This window comes from Chrysoperla carnea, chromosome 1, assembly GCF_905475395.1.
Source record: "Chrysoperla carnea chromosome 1, inChrCarn1.1, whole genome shotgun sequence".
Classification (NCBI taxonomy): domain Eukaryota; kingdom Metazoa; phylum Arthropoda; class Insecta; order Neuroptera; family Chrysopidae; genus Chrysoperla; species Chrysoperla carnea.
Genome location: NC_058337.1, coordinates 11,299,613 through 11,318,067, shown reverse-complemented (window position 1 = coordinate 11,318,067; position 18,455 = coordinate 11,299,613). Strand labels below are relative to the sequence as shown.

The following is an 18,455-nucleotide window of genomic DNA, read 5'->3' as shown; positions in this document are numbered from 1 at the left end:
ATTTTCTAATCAAACAACATTATCATCTCTTTTATTTGTTTTTCCTTTGTTTATTTTTATTATTCTGTAAAAAAAAACATACCGGTTAAATGTTATCAAATATAATAGTCTAGGAGCCAATCCATGGAAAAAAAATACTTGAAATCTTACCTGCAACCTTTTTGACAGAGTATTTTGTTGAAATATAGATGGTGATACTATTCACCATTTCCTAACATATAAAAATAGACTGTTGATTCCTTTGAAGGTCTTCTACCGAATATCTATGCTATCTACAGAATAACTATGTTCTTGAACTTTTAGCAAATTGCTATCTTTTTAACACAATGTTTTAATATTGATAAATTAATATTATAATTAAGGGCTGCATGAAAACCTTTTGAAATTCAAGTCGTTACCTCTTTTATGATTATTCAATTCTATATTCGAAAAGGTGACCTGGACTTTTTACATACTCTGTAAGCGAAAAAGTGGCTTAGGCTTCAAATAAAACTTTATGTCGGCTGAACTCATTTACGTAGCCTTTTTGAGTACGGTGTTGAGTACGTAGGAGTCCCTAATCAATAATATACTTGAATCGAAATTATTGGTTTTGAATGAAGACAAATGATAGAAACCCTATTTTCGGAATAGACCCTTCGAAACCTGAATAGATTCGCCAGAAATTTACCATCCCTAATATTTCGTCAGAGGAGGATTTATCAGTTTTGGCTGAATAAATCTAAAAAAAGGGTATGAGAAACTTTTCTTTTCATTTTAACTCCGTTAATTTTCGTGCCAATGATTCGAAACTTTGTTCCTTTTCAAGATAATTTATTGTATTTTAAAAAGTATATGATATTTTCAAAAAACGTCCAACGTCCAAGTTTACAGTTAATTAACGTTCAATACTAATATCAATCGCCATAATTAAGAAAGTTTTGAGTTTTCGAATTATATTCTAATGACATTTTTTGCTTTGATCTCACCGCTTTATCGATTTCCGTTACCATTTTCAACATATATACCCCCCCCCCTTAGAATTGGTAGTTATCACCCCCTGGGCAAAAGCACCACTAGGCACCATATAACTTTTGATCTAGAGGGTGAACAAAGCTTAATTCCAAATTTCCAGGTCAATCGTAACTGTAGAAAACAATTTGGAGGTGTAAGCATCGTTTACTGGAGTAGTATTCATCATTTTTTTTAAATCGTGATGTCCCACGGTCTAAATTGTTTGTTGTTGCAACAAATGAATAATTGTACTATATTATTAATTACTTTGTAAGTTGATAATATTGTCTATGATCTAATTTAATATGCCTATAAACGTACAAGGTATTACACACACACTTTACAGTTTCTTGTTTGTAGATTGATTTTACGATTTAATTTGACTTGTAGGTGATAATTAAAAACAAACTTGTTTATGTTGTTGTTTATTAGTATTTAAAGAAAAAATGTTAAAGATGACAGTAACACGTATGCTTCTCTTGTGTTTATTTGGTATTACGTTATATTGTTCAATCAAATTAATTTATGGTGACGAAAGTGATATTTTAAGTGAAACTGTGCTTCAAGTTCATGTGGTTGGTAAATTCTTTTTTGTATATTTCAGTAATTTCAAGTTATTTTTATTCTACAATGATAACAATAAGAAATTGCTGGTTAAAATCAAAATATTATTTTGATCATTTTCAGCGCTGAGTCGGTTTTGAATACATTTATAGGTCCCACCGAACAAGAAGGTGTATTTCGACGTATTTTGACCCGCTGAATCTGAATTTTCAACTTGCTCATCCCTCAGAGTGGGGGGGGGATTTGTTATAAACAAATTAATTGTTTATATGGCCACATTTCCAAAACTATTGAAAATTTTAATAAACAAAATTTTTACCATTTTATTCTACATCAAAAAACAAATATTTCTGTTTTTATTCCTCTTGATACGACTATAGTCCAGTTCACATGTACGATTTTTTCTAACTTTTTTGTATATTCTCCGAAAATTACGAAACAGGTGTCATTCGATTCGTAATTTTATGTAGAAAGTTTACTGAAAAATCCGAAATGGCGCTGAAAAAAATTGCAAAAGTTATAAACAATTAAGTGAAAAATAAAATAGGGGGCTCAGTTTTTTTTGAATAACTCAAAAAATATTGAAAATTTTCAAAGTCTGAAAGAAGGTCCAAAAAGATGAAGAAATTTCCTAAAATAAAGTTCCGACAACGAAATTGTATCTCTAATATTTATAATTTTTACAGAGCCTTGAAAATAGCGCAAAATACGACCAGTCTGTCTCTCGCGCGCGTTCTGTCTCTGAGACCTACTAACAAAAAAAATTATTTAAACATATAAAATATCAATATTAAAAAATAAAAAAATTAATGTAGTTTTGAGATACATGAATAAACAATAATCCGTGGTTTAAAAATTTTTTTCCCAAATTTTCCATTAGTTATGTAATTGTTAACTAACAATTTTTTCTATACAGAATGTTAACATATAACATAAAATCTCCGATAATTATTAAATTAAAACCCCAGAATTTTTTTCCCTCCGTGAAGTTATTCTTATTAGGCTTACAAATAAACTACCGTTTTTAAAATTTTAAAATTTTGATTTTTCAATTTGTTATTAACATTTGAAAATTAACAAATGAAAAAAAGTCATGAAAAAAATTTTTTTAATTGTTTTAATTTTTTATAGTTAAAAGCTACATAAAAATAATTTTTTCAAATTTTTTACAATTGTTGTTTAAAAAATTGTTATAAACAAATACATTGTTTTCATATTTTAATGTTATGCACATAAAAATACGTTTTATGTAATATCAACGAAACTAGCCCGATTGTAAGTATTCAGTTTTATCATTATTCCGGCCCATTATTAGTTTATATATTGAAACCGAGCCCTAAGTGAAAGAAAACCTCACAGAATTATATATATTAGAAAATTGCAAATTTGTTCTAGTTTAAGAATCGTTGTTATTATTTTAAATATCTCTCTGATGAAATTTTGCGTAAAATAGTGTAACTTGAAAAAATAGAAAAACTTTGAAAAACTGTATCTCTAAAACTATCGGTCCTATAAAAATCGGCTTGGTTTCAAATGATTGCAAATTTAACCCTCCATTAACTATTACAGTTTTTGATGAAAAACCAGTCCTTCCAGTTCAGAATCGACAAAAACTGAAATATTTATTATTTATATTTATTGTCATAATTTTTCTTTTTTATATCATCATATTAAGAAAAGTTTGGGGTTGTATAAATAAAAATCTATGCATTATATAAAAAAAAAAAAAAAAATTGAATAAAAGTTATAGAAAATGTTATTCTCTATGAAAATGATCCCTAATATTTTTGTTGTACTATGCCCGAGATGGTTTACGAGATATTTTATAAAATGTGTTTTCCAAGATTGGATTAAGGTTTACACTCGGATAATACCCTTGAACATATTCCATTACGAAAAAAATTTCTACAGTAAATTGCAGAAAAAAAATACCCGGTTATTGGCCTATCAGTCTCAGTCAGAGTCGAGAGGTTTAAATTTTTAGTTACAATAATTCTGATTTACTGCCTATTTTAATTAATTCTAACCTATTATTTAATTCCTATAAATTCCTATAACCTATTATTAATTCTAAGTACATCGCATCGAAAAATGGAAGAGATCCGAAATTTCGTGATGAATTTGTAGCACAAGAGTTTAATTTTTTTTTATCTGTTAATGTTATTGTGCATTACTGTATCTCCGTTGCTAGTTGTCCGGAAGTATTATTTGTTTGTTGTCGAATGGAAAATTTGTAAAAATTAATTTTTAACAAAATTATTTATATAAAAAATATCTTATCTCATGTCAATTTTATAATTATATAATTAGTCTGACTCCAATTAAACTTAAATTAATTATTATAAAAAACTTTCTTTTTTTTTTTTAATTAATGAAAACTAACTAAATTATTTAAAAAGAAATATGTTTTTTAAGATATTTTGAATTTTATTAAGGTTGTAAAAGGGTCAAGGTTCGTAGTTAACTACTATTTTTTTTTAAATTTATTCAATAGATATTATTAGTTCCATTAGCTAAGAATGAACGAGCGTCAGGGCAATTTGGATAATTTTTTATATTTTTTTATATTTAAACTTTTGTTCTATCTCTCACGGTTTACAAGATACGAAAAATTTGAAAAAATAGACAAACTTTGAAAAGCTGTACCTCCGAAACTATTGGTTCTATAAAAGCCGATTTGATCTCAAATTGTTGCAAATTTAACCTTCTTGAAAATAAATGCTACAGTGTTCGATGAAAAATCAATCTTTCTAGGTCAAAATTGGCAAAAACTGAAATAAAGTCAAAATTTTCGAAGTTTTCCTCATTTTTCGGCATGATCTGCCTTTACAACCCAAACAACATATAAAAAAACAGAAAGGTTCCCTTTCAACCCTCAAATTATGCATGAAACCCCCTTTTATGTATAATTAGATTGAATCATCATTACCCGACCATCTTGGTCAAAATAAGTGATTAACCTCGGAATCTAACGGAATAAGCTGAATTTTTGTACAAACCTTTATTTTGAAAGTACAAATGTTGTCTCAAAAGTCACATATGGTCAACGTGCGCGTCTTTAGATATTCAAGGTCAAATGTCTCGAAAATTAGTTTTTTGTGATTATCACGTTTCCTTTGCCTTCAATCGCATTAACATTTATTATAAAAGTTTAACAAGATAAAATTTTCTACAAATTTCGTCTCGAACTTTTTTTTGTATGTTGAACCGATTTTGAAATAGAGGGCGCAGAAGATGGTGTACATTGTTTAATGCACTTCAGTGCTGGATCAATATTTACAAATATAAGGTATTATATAATTATTTAAGTAGTATTTAATGAACAATATTTAAGGAAAATACCGCATAATAAACTGGGATTCACGATAGATCCTGTCCTGTGTTTTTTCACTTAATTATCGATTAAATTCTATTTAAATAATTATTTAATAATACCTTTAATTTATAAATATTGACCCTGCACTTAAATACGTATCGTTGAGATAATGTTTGTCTGAAGGCTTTTTTTATACGTTGAACCGTTTTTGAAATAGAGGGCACAGATATTGGAGCGCTCAGCTATGCGCACCTAAACGCAGTGTCAATATAAACCAAATCAAATTAAGTGAAAAAACCATATAATAAACAGAGTCAAACGTACATCCCAGTCTAATAAGCGGTTTTTTTTCTTAATTATTCATTAAATACTACTTAAATAATTACTTTATACCTTACTAGCGACCCGCCCCGGCTTCGCTCCGGTCCAATGCTGATACTAAATACACTACAGAAAAACTGTGAACGTTGTATATAAAAACATAGCGGCCCGCTCTGGCCTCGCACGGGTATGAAATATATAGCCTATGTGATTAAAATCGATCCAGTACTTTTGATTTATTCATTACTGCCCGTGGCCCGCACGCGTTAAATTTGGAGTAAAACAATCCCCCTTTCCCTATACCATGAAGATTTCCTGCTATCTTTGGAATATCTAAATTCATACACTACATTTTTACTTATTTACTTTTTACATTTTTAACTATTTATTTTATTTTTACACATCACATTAATGGATGTTATTATACATATAAACCTTCCTCTTGAATCACTCTATCTATTAAAAAAAACCGCATCAAAATCCGTTGTGTAGTTTCAAAGATTTAAGCATACAAAGGGACATAGGGACATAGGGACAGAGAAAGCGACTTTGTTTTATACTATGTAGTGATAGTGATATTTATAAATATTGACCCAGCACTGAAGTGCGTTAAGCTGAGCGCACTATTTTATATAAAACGGTTCAACGTACAAATAAATGTTTCAGACAAAATTTGTAGAAAATTTCATCTTCTAAAACTTTTATAAGAAATGTTAATGCGATTGAAGGCAAAAGAAACGAGATATTAAAAAAAACTGATTTTCGAGACCTTTGACCTTGAATATCTAAGACCATATGTGACTTTTGAGACAACATTTGTACTATCAAAGTAAAAGTTTGTTCAAAAATTCAGATTATTTTGTTAGATTCCGAGATGAAACCCTAAGATGATTGGATGATTCATTAATTAGTAAAGTACCTAATTATATCCGAGCGTCTGTATAATACAAGAGAATATAAAATTTCAAATACGAGTAAAAATATTTTGTCGTTTTAGCAATTGACTAATTTTGTAATCGAACATAATTTACAAAGATAGCTTTTATATATATTTTTTTCGTAATAGATTTTTCGACATGGAGACCGAATGATTGATGAAACTGAATCCTACCCAAATGATCCAAATATAAATATCGACTTTTATCCATTATCACTTGGACAACTGACAAACGTAAGTAAAAATTCAATTAGTTTCATACACTTAATAGCCGAGTCGAAGTGACCAGTTCAACTATGTAAATAGCTTCAATATCGAAAATTCTTTTTATATTTAACTTATTCTATCATCACCGTTTTGCCGGAATTTATCATTGAATTCTGGGAAATGGTAACAATTCAAATTATTTATATAAATGGGCTAATTTAATTTTATATCGTGTTCTTAAGGTATTTCCAGCATGAGAGCACTTGTCGAGAGATTTTGCCTATTTTTTTCACAGAAAAATATTAGCTGTGAGATCTCGAAGGTGCAAAATTTTTGTTACTTTAGATTCCTAGATAATCAGCTACAATCTTCGCGATTTTCTCATTCAAAGCATGTAAAACTCACTGTCTTCCCAGCTATTTTTTATGATATTAAAAAATTATCTCGACAGAATTGAAGAAAGTAGGTACGATAAGAAATTTGTTTAAGAAAGTTTTTGAAATAAAATAAATAAAAATAATGTTTGATATTAATTTTCGTTTTCGAGACATTAATTTTAACGTAAATTGGTTAAAGGGTCAAAATTTTTGAAACTTCGGGATTTAATAGTAAGCCCTATTAAGTTCTTAAATATAATTTCTCGTTAAATTCTGTCGAAAAGCGGGTTATATCATAGTTTTAGCATAGAAACTGCAATTACCATGCTGGAAATCCCTTAAGCAATAACTGGAAAAAGTGTTGCTATGCCGAATTTCACACTGAATAACGATAACGAAGACCGGTGACAATATAATAATTTAGTAAATTTATTTGATTATCTTGAGCAGGATTTTCAGGAATAATCATATTTGTAATGAATTTTTGATAAATAAATAATAGTCTAAAAAAACTAAAAAACGGGCTTTTGTAACTAGCTGAGTTAAAAGGTAGGGAATAATTCTTTAAATTCAAAAAAATTATTTTCTCGTAAAAAAAGTGGGGTGCTTTTTAAAATATTTTATGAAGACTTTACTTTTACCAATATTAATAAAAAATTTACAATAATTGAAATTTAGCATCCCACGCTTTTTTACGATAAAATTATTTTTTTGAATTTAAAGAAATTATTCTCTACCTTTTAGTTCTGCTTGTTACAAAAGCGTGTTATTTATTTATTTTTTTTACGATAGTGCCGTAAGCTCGACATTTTTAGCCATCATTTTTTATTTCTTTTTTGATCACTAAACGAGATAATAATAATAATATTAATAAAATTTGTAAAAATAGAGAAAGAAGTAAGAAATAATATGATTTATTTCAATTTACGATATTTTTAGAATGGCAAACTTCGAGCATATCGTTTAGGTCAAATGCTGCGTAAACGTTATAACAATTTTTTGGGTGAATTTTATAATTCAGAAATTGTTCAAACAATATCAACTGATTATGATCGTACAAAAATGAGTGCACAATTGGTTTTGGCTGGATTATTTCCACCCGTAAAAGCTCAACAATGGGATCATCGGCTGCTGTGGCAACCAATACCAACAGCATATATAACAGAAAAAGAAGATACGGTAAATTAATTGGTTTAACCCTTCGTTTGCCTCGTGAAAAAATGAGAAAAAAATATTAGTAGTGAAATTTTATTATAGCTATTTAAAATATACAATGCATATGTATACTTTTCCATAATAAGGGCTTCTTTTCATAAGGACTTATCCACCAATGCACAATCTTTGAAGAATAGACAAAATAAAATTGATACTTTGACACTTTTCCTCTCTCCCAATTGCAAAAAGAAACCTGCAAGATTAGATATTAAAACGGTTTTTTGTGAAACTTTTTCAAAACCGCCCCCAAAATGTTCTTCGAATCGTCCTGATCAAAAGATCGCCCGTAACTCGAAAACTACTCGTTAAAAAGATTTGTGGCCGTAACAGCTTTTGATCAGAATGATCCGACGTACATTTTGGGAGTGGTTTGGGAGTGTGATTGAAACCATCCCTTCCATTATGAGCAGGGGGCTGATTTTATTATGTAATCGATAGAGCAGATCAAATTACAAATGAAGTCATTTTCAACTTTTTTAAGCGGTGATACGGGTGGTTTGGCTGACCCTTTCTAGTTTTAGCTGCCCAGGCGCACACTATTGCCAGAGACTAAATTAAAAAATTAGAAGACCTTCCGAGGTCTATCACACGCCAACAGGCAATCGAAGGGTTAAAAGTTAAGATTTGAAACAATTAATGAATTAATTCATAAATCAACTTTTAGTGGTTTGATCGGCCCATCACATATTGTCCAGTTTACCGTGAGGAATATTTAAAATTTTCCCAAGCAATCAGTGAGGATATTTTGACAGAAAATCAAGATTTAATGGATTATATTTATGAAAATTCAGGCAAACGTATAACTAGCATTCACAGTTTGTTTAATATGCAACAAACTCAATATGTCGAGGTAAGTTGAATAAATCATCAATAAAAATTAAAGAAAGTTTAAGATTTTCCAATAAGATGCAGTTTGACCAATTGCAAACAAAATTGCTTTATCTAGAATATGTTCACCTTCACCAAAGTTGCTGCTAGAGAGCAAAAACTTCAGATAGCTTATATTATATAGTAATCCTAGCCGAAATGCTATAAAATAAATCGTATTTTTAGTCTTTACTCAAATTTATTTCAAGTTTGTTTTTTAATTTTATGACTATGGTATGTAAAAACTGGATAAATTGATAATTTAGTAGTGTTATGTATTCAAATATTTCAATAAGCTTGTAATAATTTTGAGTGCAGACCAAAATAATGAAAAAATTATAAATGCGAATTTTGTCATGAAAAGCGGTAAATGAGCATAAAAAAATATTCTAAGCAACTTTTTCAAATAATTTTTTTCGATAGCTCTAACCATCTCTGGCGCTATGCAAAATTTTAAGAATCTGTCCTATTTGTCAATTTGTATTAGACGAAGTTAAAGGTTCAGGTTTCGGTTAAATATCTTAAAAAATGTGACCCATCCCCCTGTATGACTGTGCAAATATTCAAATCGATATTCCTACAAATGACGAAAGTAGTAGGGTGTCTTCATCTTAAATGCGACACACTTTATAAGTTTTATAACAGAACTGTTTTTATTTTTTCATGATAATTTTAAAATTATAGACAGTTTTAAAAGAACTTTTCAAAAGATAAACGAAAACGCCCGACAAAAAAATGTTCGGAAAACATCGTTGTGACGTAATAATGTTAGCCGAATAGTATACACTGTATACAATTATTTATTAACATTATGTAACTTATGCCTGTAACTTTAAAATTATCATGATCTTTCCATTTTTGTCAAAAAAAGGAAGCAATGTTTTTTTAAAAAATTCCAATTCATCAATGCTTGCTCACAGACAAAAATAATGAAATTTAAGAAATTTTTCAATTTTTTTAGGAACAAATGAATCTTACATTACCAAATTGGGTAAGAAATATTTATCCAGAGCCATTGAGCACATTGGCAGCGAAACAAATTGAACTTGAAAGCTATACCCCACTATTAAAACGTTTAAATGGCGGTAAGGATTAATTAAGGTAAATTATGCTCAGAAAAAAACTAATTTATGAATTGATAATTCACAGGTAATTTCCTCCGTAAAATAATAACAGATATTCAAGATAAAATTGATGGTAATTTAGAACCTCAGGGTCGTAAGATATATTTATATTCTGGACATGAGACAAATGCCGTTAACATGTTAGTAGCATTGGATGTTTGGGATAATCAAGTGCCTTTATTTAGTTCTGCTACAATTATTGAATTAATTCATCGTGTTCAAAGCAATGAATATGGTTTGAGAGTAAGTTTTGTATAATTTAGGTGCATATTAAGGATGTACGAGCACCAAGGCAATTTTATATCAGCTATAAGTCTATAAGTCTAAATCCATTCTGATGACTTCAAAAGCGGGCATTTTTAACATTGGTTTTATGGTAAAACGGTAGATAGATGATATGTTTTCATAGATTTCTATAAAAACGGTCGGTGAAAATTAAAAAAAAATATATATTTAAATTAAAATTTAAAGCTGAATAAATTATTGAAAACGAAAAAACCGTTTTGTCCGACTAATTAAGGATTTATAAGCACGGTATCGGGAACACTAATTTAAAAAAATATATACATTCAATTTTGATGGTGAATTATGTTATAACTTGACAATATAAGATAAAAAGTAAGAATACAATGTTTCGATATCTGGAGTAATTTTCCAAATATCGGAAATTGAAAATGTTGTTTAATTATTTAGCATTCAATATTTCGAAAACCAAGGCAGATATCGAAAAATTTTATTCCTAGTTTTCATCCCCATTCATGAAGATTTAACAAAATACATCATCAAAGTTGAAAATAAGGTACAAATAATTGTCACCCTAAATCTAAAATTGCTTGGTGCTAAAATTGCAATTGGTGCTCGTACTACCTTAAATAAAGAATTGAGCTAAATAAAAATAATTAATTATAAATGGTGAAACTCCTTCAGTAAAGAGATGGGCTAATCTTTTTACTTATAACGATTTGGTTAAATCTTATAACGTTTTTCTTAAATTATACTTTTTTTTTTTTTTAATTTGAAACTAAATTTTTACATAACTTTTGTGTACTTTATATAAGTCGAAAGTTTCTCGTACATGATAATTTTAATAGCTTTTTCTATCGCAACACATTATACCACTTAACATATGAGGTTAGACTGTATTTTCATTTGAAAAAATAGAAATTAACGAAAAAATTACACAGGGCCCTCTAGATATCCGGGCTAGGACGTAACCAATTTCGTCACTCCTGTTCTTTATGAGTGACTTAAATTATATGTAAATTTTTAATATTAAGTTGACTGCAGGATATTTAAATAAGAGGATTTCGCGCGTGCTTGAATGAGCAACAAAAATGCACGATCGCAAAATTGGCATATCTCGGTCAATTTTGAGGCTAGAAAGTTTTTTTTGTAATTTATTAAGATCTATTTTTGACAAGTGTAGATAAAACAAAATTACTGTTTTACCACCAATTAAATAAACTTACCAAGCATCATTCGGTCAGGATTTATACTAAAGGATGTTTGCGACCTGTTTAACTATCAATATTTTTTCCAGATTTACTACCACGATCAACGATCGGATTATCCCAAACTTATAAAAATTCCTGGATGTTTAGGCAGTTTTTGTGAAATTAATAGATTCCTTGAAGTAGCCAAAGATATTATTCCAGATAATTATACTTTGGAATGTGGATCTGAAGTCGATATCCATACATTTCCAAAATATTGAAACAAAGAATATTCGAATTCGTTTTTGTACTATTTTTTTTAAGAATAAAGTGTTAAGTGGTTATAACAACTACCTGAATAAATTATTTAAATCCCTGCGTTATTTTGAGTTTTAATATTTATAATTATTAAAATTGGTAATTGTTGTATTGTTGGATTGGGAAGGGTATCATTACTTAGGATTTTGGGGACTTCACCACAAGCTTCAAAATAAAAAACCCCAAGAGGATTTTTTTTACTGCTGGGACACTAAAAAGTCTAAAATAAAATAAATAATAAAAAAAATAAAAAAGCCCGTTAAATAAAATTTGAAAAGAATGAAACGAGTCCTACTGTTAAAGTATCTATTGAAAACTACTGGACTTGTTTTTTTCTTTTCAGATTTTATTTAACGCAGTCGGATTTTTTTAATTATTATTTTTTTTTTTTAAATTGAAAGCGACTGCAACGCCACTCTGTACTTATCAGGACGTTAAATAAAAGAAGTAAATAAATAATATTCAAATGATTTTCTTTTTATTTATAATTCGTGAAGCAAGAAGAGTATTTATAAAATCATGAAGCAACAATATTTTAACAACATTTTTTTTTTTTATTATGATTTTTTTTATTTTATTCATTTTATTTTTAACTACGCATTATTTTTTTTTTTTGCGTCTAACAATAATTAAACATATTTTTTTAGTATAATTTCTCTCTACAATTTTTATTATATATCCATTTTTTAGATTAAAATTTTTTTATATCATTTTCTTTATTTTTATTTTTATATATTGTATGAAGAATGTAATATTTGATGAATAATAAATGATCCCATGTTTAAGTTATGTATTAGGTACCCCTTTTTTCTTTGGATTTTGTTTGTATCCAAATTGAGGTTTTCTCATAACTCTGTTTTGATTTATAGTTTGATTTATTTTTATTAATATTAATAAAATATTTTTGTTCTTTGTTTATTTTTTTTGTGAAATATATACGAGGGTGCCACTTATTAACGATTATATTTGTTTTATTCTGCACATTTACATTAAATATGCAAAATTTATCTTCTTTTTTTTGTTTTTAAATATTTTTAATTTTACATAATATTAAAAGAGGGCATTTAAAATGTTTTTGTGATAAATCTTGTAAAAATAAATAAATTTACACATTATTAAAATATTTTTGTGAAAAATTAATATTGCGCAAATAAATCTTTGCGTCACATCGGGTTTCACATCAAATGTTAGATATCAAATGGTAATTATAGTTAAGAAAGCGTACTTTCCTACATACGAGGTGTTCTAATTTTAGAAAAAAGGATATTTTTATTTTTAATATTCCCAAAATATTTGAATATTTTGAAATTTAGCACACAATATCCCAAGGACGAGAGATTACATAACGTTATTGTATTTGCTATAAAGATAGTGGTCCTAGAAGTATTTTTCTGAAACCAGAATGATGGCACACCTATATATCTAGCTTGTGATTCGTAATTTATGATCATAAGTCTTAAATCATGAAGGATCATTAGCTTATGTCGTCAAGTTAGTTTATGCTGGAAAACATGGAAAAGGTTTTTCTGCTTAAAACATGCAAGATAAGTTTTTCCATCGGTATTATCTTTATTCGGAAAATGAATAAAAAGCTCATTGCAAAATGATAAGAACAAAAAAATTGTTCAAGGACAAAGTTGGCGAAAATAGGTTTTTTCAAATATCTCGTAGTACTAAGTTTATGGCAGTTTTAGGTTTTATAAAATTTCTGTAGCATTTTTTTTCCGATGTTGGACCTTGTTTTCTGGACTATATTTTACGGTTGTTAAGAATAGTAATAAAAATAAAAATCATTAAATTAAATCATTTTTTTGTTAGAAATCTGATTGGTAGGTTTCAGTTTAGTTCATCGACTCCAACTCCTGGGTATGGCGGAGTTCGAAAAATTCATTAAAAAAACATATAATACAATTTTCTACACTATGAGGTCCGTACAAACTTAATGAGCTTAATTAATTGAGCCATAAGTCGTAAGTTTCATAAAAAAATTTACTTCGGCAAAAACATTTAATTTTATTAAGGTAATGGTTATAACAGTTTTTGACACACAGTTTAAGTAATAATCCTTCGATTCAAACAAGTAGGCTTAAGTTTTCAATTGTATTTTTACTATAATGTTCAAATGTCCTCTTTTAATAAATTACTTTTTAAAGTTTTTTTTCTTATTTACTTATTTTTTTTAATTTAATTTTTTAAATAAAAGTACGAATTAAATTGCGATTGGTAAATAAATACCACTATTAATGTCGATTTTTATTTTACTTTAAATTAATGCGTCAATGAATAAGCTCGTTAGAGATTAAGAAATTCTATTTGTTGATGCTAATCATACCAATCCAAGTTTATTTCTTGCATGATTAATTGTCAAAAGCCAATTAACCCGATCATCTTAGTCAAAAAAAGTGGTTAACCTCGGAATCTAACGAAATAAGCTCAATTTTTGTACTAACGTTTATTTTGATAACACAAATGTTGTCTTAAAAGTCGTATATGTTCACGTGTGCGTTTCTAAAGACATTCGAGGTCAAAGGTCGTTAAATCAGTTTTTTTTTTTTTTTAAAATATTTCGTTTCCTTTGCATACAAAGGCATTGACATTTTTTATAAAAGTTGTAGAAGATAAAATTCTGTATAAATTTTGTCTGAAACTTGAAATAGAGGTCACAGAGATATAGAGTGCACAGCTATACATACCTTATTCCAGGGTCAATATTCAGAAATTTAAGGTATTAAAAGGTTTTAAATAATTATTTAAGTAGTATTTAAAGAATAATTAAACGCATAATAGACTGGAATCCACGATTAACCATGATCCAGTACTAAATTACGTCAAGCTGGCGCTCTATCTTCTGCGCCCTCTATTTCAAAAACGGTTCAACGTACAAAAAAAATATCTAAGGACACACACATGTAACCATATGTGACTTTTGAGACAGCATTTGCAGTACCAAAATAAAGATTTATACAAAAATTGAGCTAATGCAAACCTTATCCTCCATCTTTTAAGGGTAACTATTGAATGAATGGTTCGAGGCGTTTCTTGCCTATAGGTAAAATAATCTATTCAAATGATTAATTCGTATAGAAATTCGAAATTTGATTATTCCTGATTTAAGAACTGGACTGTTAATCCCGCAACGAATGATTTTATATGGTTCCCCTTTGAACTTTTGATCAGGAAGGCAATACTGTTCAATATTGAGAATATCAATAAAAATTAACCAAAAGCAAAATCTAAATGTCAAATTTACGGAGTCTTTTCGTGTTTTCCAGTTAAGGTGATATTCGTGAATCTTTTATTTAGTTAGATAAGGCAAGTTAATCCAATAAAAAATCGAACAAAAATTATACGTGTGCAAAAAGTTTAAAAAAACCAGTGAACAAAAACGATTTCAATATTGAATAATCGGAAGTACATTATTTCAAGGTGCCTGGTCTGACTCTAATAAGTGGTGATCTGAAACTCTTGGAAAAAGTCGTTTGACATAGATTTACCAAAAGTACATTTGACAATTGATTGGCTTAAAGAATAAAAGCTATACATACAGTGATGATGATCGTCTTTACCCTGTGCAGTAAGAGATATCACTTCTTTGCGGGCATAGGAAAAGTTATCTCGTAAATCCCCGCAGAAATCGGAAATTTAGGAAGAAATCACCAGAATTTTGTACTTTGAAGTCCACTAGAAAAAACTTGGATGTATACTTTGAATTTTTAGGCCTTTAAAAGATCAATGTTTATGCTCCAGATAAATGCTTTAGGGCGATTATGGACTGAAAATAGTTTAGATTTTTTATTATTGCATTTACTTAATATAATAGGAACTAAGCAGGTAAGTGTTTTTAGTCTTTTTAGTCTCATCTTCGTGAATGTTGCTGTTACAACCTACTGTTAAATCATTTTACTTGACTGGGCATGTTAACAAACAAGAGACCTATTTTTGAGGCAGGCCCGTACACAGGATAATCAACTAGCAAAAAAGTCAATAAAAAAAGAAATTCTTTGTTCGAGTAAGAGAACATTTAAGTAGATCAAAATGTGATATTCAGTCACTATTTTTCAATAAGATAATTCGGCGAGGTACAGGAAAAAAACTTTTCCAAAACCCTGTGTGACTCGATCGCGATGAATATTGTGCGAAAAATAAACCATTTAGCCTGTCTTTAGACATTGTCGATCTAATGTATGTTTTGATACGACACGGGTTGAAAACAGAAGCGATCACCCGTCGCTGTTGTCAAAGGCAAAACTACCAGAACGCGAAGCATTTGGTAGACATTCGAAAACCTATCTTTATTACAATCAAGTGTTTCAAAAGAATTTTTGGTACCCTGTCTGGCAATGCGTTGTTGCCAAAGGTGAACTTTGTCGACCGGGAAAACTATGTGTAAAATTGAATATTCTTGTTAAAAAAGTTGAGCAAGATTTTTCATCAAACTTTTTCATTTTATTTCGAAAGGGATTAAATTTAATAAAATACTGCGATGACTCTAAAATCGAACTATAATCTTCAACTGAATCAGTCTGTGTATTAGAAAGTTGAGTCTGCTATGACGCGAATCTTCGCTGCCGCACTTCTATGTCGTATTCTTCGCAGATATCTCATGAATTTGAAAATTTTACTGAACAATTCACCAGCGTTTCCTCTTCTGTTTGAAGTACTCGGCTCAAAGACAAAATCAAAGAATGTACCAAACTCAGAATATGCGTGGATATTTGATTTGTCACTGAAAATGCGTCTCATAAATGGATGTATTTGCAGGACCATAATTGTTAATTCAAAATTTATGTAAACAGATTCTCAATGGTGGGGGGTTGACCCCCTCAAAACCCCTCGCTTGTGTACGGACCTGTTTTGACGTATCTAAATTCTTGGCAGTCCATAAACCCCAATAAGACTATAATTTTTAAAAAATTTTAAAATTGCCAGTGGTTATATTGAAATAACACTCTTCCGGCATGAACTGTATAAATGAAAATCGTTCAAAGATCTTCAGTTGAAAGTTGAAAATTCAGAATGTCTGTAGAATAAAAATTTCTTAATCTCTTGGCCTTTAATGCTTTTACAGTGAAGTAATTACATACAACAAAAAAAACAAAGTTAAAAGCATTAATAACTAAAAATTTAATATTATTATGGGTTGTAATTAGTAAAACTGGACCTGTTCACTAATTGGGGGGCTCACTATTGCATCAACTTGGAATAACTATTTATTTTCTTGATAAATAAAATATATTTTTCTTCTATTTCCCAAAATGAATATCCAGTTTTCCTAACTATCCCATGTATCTATAAATAATATAAATTTCTTTAAAAAAAAGTATTAAAAATATAAAGTACATCTGTTAGAAAGATATTTAGTATCCGTTAGGCGAGTATTTTTTTAATTTTTATTTTTAATAAAAAAGTATTTTTTATTAATAATTTTTTTTAGTGCCAATAATTTAAATATTGACTAATTAGTTACATTTAATAATTTTTTTTTTATTTAATTTTTATTTTTTTAAATTTAAATAGTACTAACTGCGTTTGTAAATATTTAGACAATATAATTATTATGAACAGCCTCAAGTTAAAATATATTAATTTTATCGTTTTAAAAAAGGTTTTTCTTTGTGAAATTTGATTATACGTTAATATTTTAAATTGAAGCTGCAATTTTTTTTTTTACAAATTACTAAAAAAAATTAATCGTATTTACAAACTTGCTTTAAAATTTTTATATGCAGACTTTAAAAAAAAAATTGGGTATTTTATTACAATTTTATGAAATATACGGATGTTGATATTGGGGCTGCTAATCCAATATCGTTTCCAAGTTTTGTATCGTTCAAAAAATATATGATAGATGGCTTCCTAATATTTTTTAACCAATCTGTATATTTCTTTATATACATTTATTTTCAAAAAGCTTTTTTTCCTAAAAATCGTTGGTTATTTTTTGTTATAGATATCTAAAAACCGATTTTATTATTATTATTATTATTACTTATTTACTAAATACATCATATAAAATTATTATTTTTTTCTTATAATATTTATTTATTTATAATAATCCTATATTTAATTTCGATAGGGCAGTTTAATTATGTTAATATATTTTGAAAAATTATAACATTCAATGGAATTTGAATACCTATATGAATTTATAGTTTGCTTTAGTTTTAGTATTATATTTAGTTTTGGTTTTTATTCCATTTAAAAGTCAACTCAAGTTCGTAACTGACAAAATATCGAAAAATATTTTTTATTATCAGTTATCAAGGGGTTCTTTTAGTTGGAAAAAGGAAAAAACAAACTTAAAAAAAAAGGAAGGTTTCAGCATCTAATATAAGACCATACTAACGCACAGTCCCAGAAGTGCTGGGGTTGCGACAATTAACGCTATATATACATAATAAAACGATTTTGGGAAAATATCTCAGAAACCACCAAATTTATGAAAAAAGTTTCAACCAAAAGTTGTAGGAATTTTTTTTTCCTAAGAAAATGTAGAATCAAAAATTGTAATATCATCAGCCGTTTTTCCGAAAATCGGAAACGGCCAAATATATATATGCCAATTAATAGTATCTTAAAACCAAAAAAAAAAAAAAAAAAAAAATTTTAAACAAAAGATGTTGAAAATTTTTTTTATAAAATGTTGAATGAACAATTTCGATATCTTTAGCCGTTTTAAAAAAAATTAATTATATATATATTTTTTGTTAATTATCCAAACTTGAGCCTTGAATTATGTGAAAAGAGTCCTGAAAGTTGTTGTTACTCGCGGGTTTTTGTGGT

The 18,455-nt window shown here is 28.2% G+C and overlaps 1 protein-coding gene across 1 annotated transcript; it reads left to right on the top strand.

Moving 5' to 3' along the window:
* The first annotated feature begins 1,348 nt into the window (after positions 1-1,348).
* On the top strand, positions 1,349-11,818 carry LOC123305437 (venom acid phosphatase Acph-1-like). The gene is made up of 7 exons (XM_044887151.1): positions 1,349-1,568; positions 6,261-6,365; positions 7,655-7,894; positions 8,595-8,780; positions 9,759-9,882; positions 9,947-10,164; positions 11,462-11,818. Exons 1-7 carry the CDS (start codon positions 1,440-1,442, stop codon positions 11,633-11,635), a joined length of 1,176 nt encoding a protein of 391 aa, XP_044743086.1. The 5' UTR covers positions 1,349-1,439; the 3' UTR covers positions 11,636-11,818.
* Positions 11,819-18,455: the final 6,637 nt, after the last annotated feature.

Coding starts and splice junctions, on each gene's coding strand:
- LOC123305437 (XM_044887151.1), top strand. CDS start 1,440: ATGTTAAAGATGACAGTAACACGTATGCTTCTCTTGTGTTTATTTGGT. Junction 7,895..8,594: donor TAACAGAAAAAGAAGATACG/GTAAATTAATTG, acceptor ATCAACTTTTAG/TGGTTTGATCGGCCCATCAC. Junction 9,883..9,946: donor ATTAAAACGTTTAAATGGCG/GTAAGGATTAAT, acceptor GATAATTCACAG/GTAATTTCCTCCGTAAAATA.